General features: G+C 31.1%; 1 protein-coding gene across 2 annotated transcripts; it reads right to left on the bottom strand.

Annotated features, from left to right (window-relative positions):
- Positions 1-403: 403 nt before the first annotated feature.
- On the bottom strand, positions 404-6,765 carry LOC123714980 (pyrroline-5-carboxylate reductase). Of its 2 annotated transcripts, none has more exons than XM_045669706.1 (7): positions 6,588-6,765; positions 4,068-4,151; positions 3,166-3,236; positions 2,332-2,514; positions 1,886-2,098; positions 871-1,072; positions 404-671 (listed from the first exon to the last, which is right to left on the bottom strand). In XM_045669706.1, exons 1-7 carry the CDS (start codon positions 6,595-6,597, stop codon positions 592-594), a joined length of 843 nt encoding a protein of 280 aa, XP_045525662.1. In that variant the 5' UTR covers positions 6,598-6,765; the 3' UTR covers positions 404-591. The 2 variants fall into 2 exon arrangements, with proteins under 2 accessions (XP_045525662.1, XP_045525663.1); XM_045669707.1 differs by lacking the exon at positions 6,588-6,765 and adding an exon at positions 4,720-4,815.
- Between the last annotated feature and the right edge of the window lie 728 nt (positions 6,766-7,493).

Genomic DNA, 7,493 nt, shown 5'->3' with positions numbered 1-7,493 from the left:
AAGGGGATGTTAATGTTGCCTGTTTTGCTAGTTACTTTTCCCTACCATTTTTAGAAGTCAGATAAAATAATTAGTAGCATTATAAATGATTTGATATGAATATAAAATATATAAATGCGACATAAATATAATATGTAGTATGTATAGTTATACGGTAATTAGTATAAAAGCTTATTTTTAAACTGTTTTCAGTACTGTTTCAACTTTTTTGTAATTTCTGGTGTTGGCTCATTCTGGTTTGGAAATATACGTAAGATAGTTTTTATTCTAATGGTGCCTTGACAATTTATTAATGACGTACATTACTAATTAACAAAATATTTATACTAAAAAAGACTTTTTTATGAAAAGGCTTCTTTATAAAGTGTTTAGGCCGATGTGGATATTAAAATAAAAGTCTGAATTAATTTATAATTTTATTTTGGAATTATTCTAAACTTGTTTGTAATTACTAGATACACTGTAAGACCATTTTTTATATTCAATAAAAAGTAGGTACAGCAAAGATGGTATAGTTACGGGATAAATTATTTTGACAGAAATCTTGCAAGCACAATATGGAATTTACTTTAGGTATCTACCACAGGTTGTTCACTTGTTCAATGTTTCATTTACCACCTTGCAACGATTAGATGCTGCCATTACTGCTCCAATAACGGCTGAGCGGAAACCTAAGATATAATATTTTACAGTAACTATCATTATAAATTATATATTTTCAGGGATATCACTCTAAAGTATTTCTATTTAAGTACAAAGCAAAAGATATTAATGCAAAAGGCCGTCGAGCCATTGCAGTTGAAAAAAAATTATAGCATTAGATAAAGTGAGATATTAAAGAATATTTTATATTTAACAATAAAATGTTACCGTTTTGTTCTAAATGGTAAGTTCCTTCTGCAGTTGAACCGCCAGGTGAAGTCACATTATCTTTCATTTCAGCTGGATGGCCTCCGTTTTTAAGCATTGATGCGGACCCTAAGGTCGTCTGTGTTGCAAGACGAAGAGCCAAATCCCTGGGTAGGCCACATCTGACACCTCCGTCAGCTAGGGATTCTATCAGCATATACACCTGGTAAGATGATAACATTATAAGGTATATATGGTATATACGGTATTGCTTTCGAGCTATGTTGGTTCAGTGGAACCGGTAACACTGGTGTACTTCAATCCTTGATGTGTTTACATTGTCTGTACAATATATAAGTATTCAGTCCATAAAACAGTGTAGTCTGTGTAAAAAGCGAACAGCGTGAAACCAACTATTAGGAGCGTTCAAGTATTACGTCACACAATTTTTGGAGATTCTTGACCCCCCCATGAAACGCGCCGTAACGTTTTTGTTTCCAATAGTAAAACGTTTAGTAACTAACCCCAGTGACTCTTTAAACCTAAAACTTACCAATATGTAATGTAAAGTACTGGAAAGTAGAAAATAATATTAACACTAACGCGTAATTCAATCCCCGTCCCGCATCGTAACGATTTACAAAAGGACAAAAAATTCGTTACGTAGGTAATACTTGAACGCTCCCTAATATATATATTTCTTATAATCAGATGATTTCATTTATTTCTAAAGTCTTTAGTGTATAGTTTTATTTTTTTCATATCTGTTTCATACCTATCTCGACCTCAAATCCCACTCTTTTCACGCAGTCTATTTTATAACACCCAGCAAGTAACTTGGCAAGACAAATACCGCATATGTGTGGCAGAAGGTCTAAAAAAATCAGTGCTGCCTATGTTGCCAACGATGTTAAACGATAGAATAACTTTACTCTTGGTTCATTTGGTGCTTTTATATAATTTTTTGACTAAATTCTAAACAGATGAAACGTAACAGTAACTTGATACATTTTCTATTTACAATATTTTGACTCACATAAGCAGGTCCACTTCCACTTAAAGCTGTAACAGCGTCCATTTGGTACTCAGGCACTTCATCACAGGTGCCAACAGCTTTGAATAGCTCTGTTGTCAGTTTAGCGTCTTCTGCTGTAGCTCTGGTGCCCCTACTGAAAGCCGCAGCACCTTGAGTTACAAGTGCTGGTGTGTTTGGCATTACTCTTATAACTCTGGCTTCTGGTGGGAGAGCCTGAAATGTTTATTATGAAACACTTCTGTGAATAGGAATAGGTATTAAATGCTTATGTCTGCGTAAAATGTGTAGCGATACTAGTGATACGTAAATTATTACGAGTCGATTAAGTGTCTCGGGTTTTGGCTTAAGAGATTTTCTTTTGGAAACTGTTAAAAATATTTGTTTAGCCCAGTAATATTAAAAATTATCATCTGATTAAGTAATTATCAGATCAAATTGCAGATTACCTTCTCTATGCTCGTAATGGAAACTCCCATTGCGACAGATATAAACAATTTGTTTTTACACGCCTGGTGATCTTTTATTTCCCGCAACACTGGACCAACAACATCAGGCTTGACTGACACAATGACTACTTCAGATCTCTCCACCACCGACTTGTTTTCAAAAATGGCGGTTGCTCCCAAAGACTGAAATTTTCAAACATCTTATTTACTACGATAAAATGTTATACTAAATCTCATATTTAAGCAGCAGAGCAGTGTTGGTCTAGTTACATCAGCGTTTGACTCCCATCCCTCAGGTCGTTGGTTCGATCCCCGGCTGTGCACCAATGAATCTTCTGTCTATGTGCGCATTTAACATTCGCTTGATTTTTTTTTTAAATGTATTAGGAGTCAAACGTGCATGAGACTCATCTGATGATTAAAGATACCGCCACATTGCCAGAAGGCTCGCAAGTGTGATGGAATATGATACATCGTTGTGTCAGGCGCAAGAGGCTGATCACCTACTTGCCTATTCGATTTACAAATGATCATAAAAGAGCTACATATATCTAAGGCACAGACCTAAAAAGGTTGCTAGCGCCACTGGTTTCACCTATTTAGCTTGGTAATCAGTAAATACAGTTCCTTGTCACTGATTGAACAAAGAATTAAAAAGTCTATCATTACCCTAATAGACCTTTTATTATTAAAATGTATTATTTTATAAGTCAATTGTAATCATTTTCTTGTTGTTTAAAGTCCCGTAATGGTGCTAAGTTATTATTGCCATAATCTTATTTCAAAATTGTTATTTTATTATTGTATAAATATATTTTAATTTTATTCGGTTACCTTAAAAGCCTCAGCGCTCGCTTTATCTGCAGGATGGACACTGGCTGTGATTTCATCAGGTTTTGCTAAACCTAAAAATATAAATACTTCGACACTAGTCACAAAATACCATGATTACAGGATATACTAATTACAACTTAAGTTCAAGTTTGATGAAACATATATTCCGAACAAGAATAGATAACAAATTTAAGACAATTGTATTTTTAGAACATTACATTTATTGATTTACGAAGAATAATCTGTATTAACACTTTTTTTCTCTGGTGGTGTACAATAATCCGTATCTGCGCGCACGAAGTATGCATTGTTTTAAAACATGCAGCGCCATCTAGTTTATTTAAGTAAAACTACATTATACCTTATTTGACACTATATTTTAAGAATTCCTTGTTCTTGTCCTTCATTATGCCTAAACCAATTTTATATATAGAATATGAATATCAAAGTGAACGTTAAATAAACATTCAATCACTCTTTCTCTACTACTACTTTTAATAAGTTTATAAATTTCATGAATCGCCCGTGTTGGTAAAATATTAATATCTTTACAAAATCATATATTTATATTGTAGATTAAAGCGGCTTATATGACGTAGACAAAAGATAACCATCGACTCAAAACTTAATCCAGTCAACATACATATCATTTATCTAACAATATAAGTAAATAATTTATAACAAAGATAACGTTCCGTAGGCCTACTCTATTAACCCGACACTACTTCTCCACAATTAACTCATATGAATTCGATCTCTTACGAAGTATCGATTACAATAATTATGACGTCAATAAAATTGAGACCCGAATGATGTAGGTATAAAAATTCATCATCATTCAAAAGAAAGAAACAAAGAAAAGTCATCATATAGCCCCCTTTCATGTAATTGGAAATACTAACCAGCGGAAATAAATCCATTTGCCAATGCAAAGGCCAACCTGCCGCCACCTATAAACCCGATCTTCATGGCTTCTTGAAGTGATACTGAAAAAAGTTATATGGATAATTAAAATACTTACACAAAACATCTAAAGGATTAAGACTTCCATATGTCAAAAACGCACAAATGTGTCATGCTTAGAGCTAAGTGCCGTTTCTGAATCTTACCCTAATACTAGTTGAAGAGCTCTATCAGGTACTAGAAAAAATTTAATATGAGAAGCGGCATCCTCATAAACTTTCCAAAAACGATTTCTAATAATGATAATTTTTACTCAATCTTAATGAAGTGCTTGTTTTCTTAGGAATTAAGATAGACATGATAATTAAAATGTTATAGATATACATTCCTTGATAATAGCTTTATTTTATAGATCTAGCTACATTTTTTTACGGTTTCTATTATACATACACATTATATTATAAAATGCAATAAAACTCTATTTATAAATCTATTTATTTAGTAGTACAGCTAACTTATATATAACTAGAAAATAATTCTGCTAAAAATATAACTAAAAGATTTATACAAAGGCCTTTCCATTGGAATCTTATGGAATTTAACGAAACAAATGAGTGACGCAACAATTTTAAAATATGTTAAATAACTCACACAAAAATCAATTATATTTTTTGGCAGCTCACGAGTTACCCGAAGTATCTCTAATTGGCGACTGAGAGCTCTTCACGAGGTTATCAGCTTATCAGTGACACAATTGGCAATACGTAATTAATGTTCAGTAAAAAGAACACAAGATGCTTTTAATTATAAACATCCTAATGCTTAAAACTTTGATGTTTGACAAGCAAATAATTTCCATATTATGTTAATATTTTTTTAAGTCCAACTCGTTTGTGCCAAAGAACTTAAACTAATATTGTTTGGCCGGTATCCATTCTAGGATTAATCGTTAATTTCCGATAATCACTTAGTCATAGGAGTTTTGCTGTACTACTACAATACTTAAATATTATAAAATCTTCATTTGGATTGGTTTATTATGTAAAGCAGAACTAACCGTGAAGTGACATGAGGTGTGTATAAAAAGCTACAATGTAAAATGGTTGGTATCGAATTATTAAATAATTAATTAAGTTTTTTATGAATATATTTATGTTTATATTGAGATAATACATATTGTTTCCATATAATTATCCATATTTTTTGTACGTAGATGACGCATTCGTTCAGTTGACATTTCGGTTTCTAAAAACGCGGGAAAATAACTATTCAAATTTGATATATACGTAGTCCTGTCTATGTCATCTTCATATTATATTATATATTTTAGAATTTCGTCACTTGTGAAAATTTGAATAAATTCTGCACTTTAAAATTCAGTATTTTTTGCTATGGCTTACTCTCAATACAAGTCATGCTATTTTGCATAATTTCATTACGTACGTAAATTTACTTTATTATCAAATCTTGATCATGGAGGCTTAGTTTATATATACAATATTCATTTTCTGTTTAAAGTACTTGCTTAAAATGTTTGTATCAAATTTTCAGTTTTACAGTATTGTTATATAAATAATTATGGAACAAGTTGTCGTCTGCTAGTTAATGTTTATTGATATATCATTGCAACCTTGCGTTCAATTTATATCATGTTACATAGAAGCTGACATTTATCGTAAAAATCTATATCATTAAATATTTTAGTAAACAAGGGTATTATGACTCTTATGGTGACACTTTTGATTTTTAGACCTTAGAATAGATGTGTCTCTGTGTAATAAGATGCAAAAGCGTTGAGACATTCACGAACTAGAAAAAATCCGTAAAGAATTGTAGCAAGAAGAAGAGTGTAACCTAAGGGTTGCTACGAGAGGTAGAAATTATCTTCATCTCCCATTAGAGTATTACGTGACTTACAACATAGAGAACAAAAATATTAAAGATTACGATGACCGTCTAAATCTAAAAAAATATATCTGAATTAGGGTAACATATTTTTGAAATACAAAACGTTGCCCAATTAGAGCCATTATGTATAGTCAACTTTCATTAACTTTGCTAACTATTGCAATATTACTGTCGTATGCAAGGACGACAAGTTGATCAGGACTGACATAATATTTATCTTTGCATAAGTATATAAATATACTGTACAAAGCGCATTATTTATTTATGCACCTACATAACACAAAGTCCTCTGTGTCATCGTAATAATGCATCTTAGAGAACAAAGCGATTATTCGTAATAAGTATAATAAGATTGTTTAAAATATATCACTTTTAACTTACCTAATTTGCCTAAATTAGGGCGTATGCTAATAATTCATTATGTATTTGAATAAAGATTTCTTGTATTTTAATATGTTTGCAATAATTTTGTAAGAGAATGAACAATTGACTTATAATTACAAAACTATGTCCTTTTTCGTTTTAAATTATTTATATTGATTCAGCGCTTAAAGACCGTCAAATTATTGGTCCTTTTGATGAGCTTTAAATAATTTGGTAAATTTACTTACATTTCAGCATTTTGTCTAATTTAAAAAACACAGTTTAAAACCGAGCACCAGACGAACAGGTTTCAGACACTAATAAAACGTTTTAAACTTCATAAATTTTTCTGATTAAATATAATCTATAGAAATGGTAACATGGGCGATACATGCATTGTAATTGTACGTGCGCGATGATAACTAGAATGCGTTAGAGTCCAGTTTCCTCCCATAGGTACTCGTATTAGTAGCGTCGGAAAAACACTCATTTAAGGAAAATTAAATAGGTACATATAACTATTTTCGCTCACCGCATGACGCTATAAATTTTGAACATGGATTGATTGGAAGTTTGTGAAACAAATTAGAAGGAAAAAATATGGTGCTTTATAAATGAAAAAAGAACCTTAAATGTATACATTTATTTTGGATAAACTTCTACCCTTAACTCTGTCCTTATTCGCATAGTAGTTTGATCAGAACTATTTATCAGTATTGTTATATTTTTTTTAATAAATTAGATGAAATGAACACTAATTAATGTCTTCGAGTCAAAACGTATTTATGTAAACATCGCGTTCAACTTCTTGTCTGTCAGTACATGGTTTAATAATATTTGTTAGAAATCACTCGTAATGTTATCAATTTAATATGTGGAGTGGACATTGAGATGTGAACTCATAATGAGTTTGCTCGTTAGTCATAATAAATAATCAAACATACTTTTAGTCCCCGTTATCACATTTTACGGCAATGACGTGCTGTCTGAAACATTTTTCTGTATCTTTAAATAAAATCCTATGGCTTGAACGAATTTAGATTTGTTAGTATATTAATAATACTATTTAAAATAGTAAATTATTTAAAATACTATTTCTTGTATTATTACTTATTTTAATTTTTAATAAGTTATATATCAAGTCAAGTAATTAT

This window comes from Pieris brassicae, chromosome 10 (genome assembly GCF_905147105.1).
Source record: "Pieris brassicae chromosome 10, ilPieBrab1.1, whole genome shotgun sequence".
Taxonomy (NCBI): domain Eukaryota; kingdom Metazoa; phylum Arthropoda; class Insecta; order Lepidoptera; family Pieridae; genus Pieris; species Pieris brassicae.
This window is presented reverse-complemented; position numbering and strand designations above follow the sequence as displayed.

Excerpts from the sequence above, each read along its gene's own strand:
- LOC123714980 (XM_045669706.1), bottom strand. Across the intron at positions 2,515-3,165 it reads CGAGCGCTGAGGCTTTTAAG|TCTTTGGGAGCAACCGCCAT; the intron begins GTAACCGAATAA and ends TGAAAATTTCAG. Across the intron at positions 2,099-2,331 it reads CCATTACGAGCATAGAGAAG|GCTCTCCCACCAGAAGCCAG; the intron begins GTAATCTGCAAT and ends TAAACATTTCAG.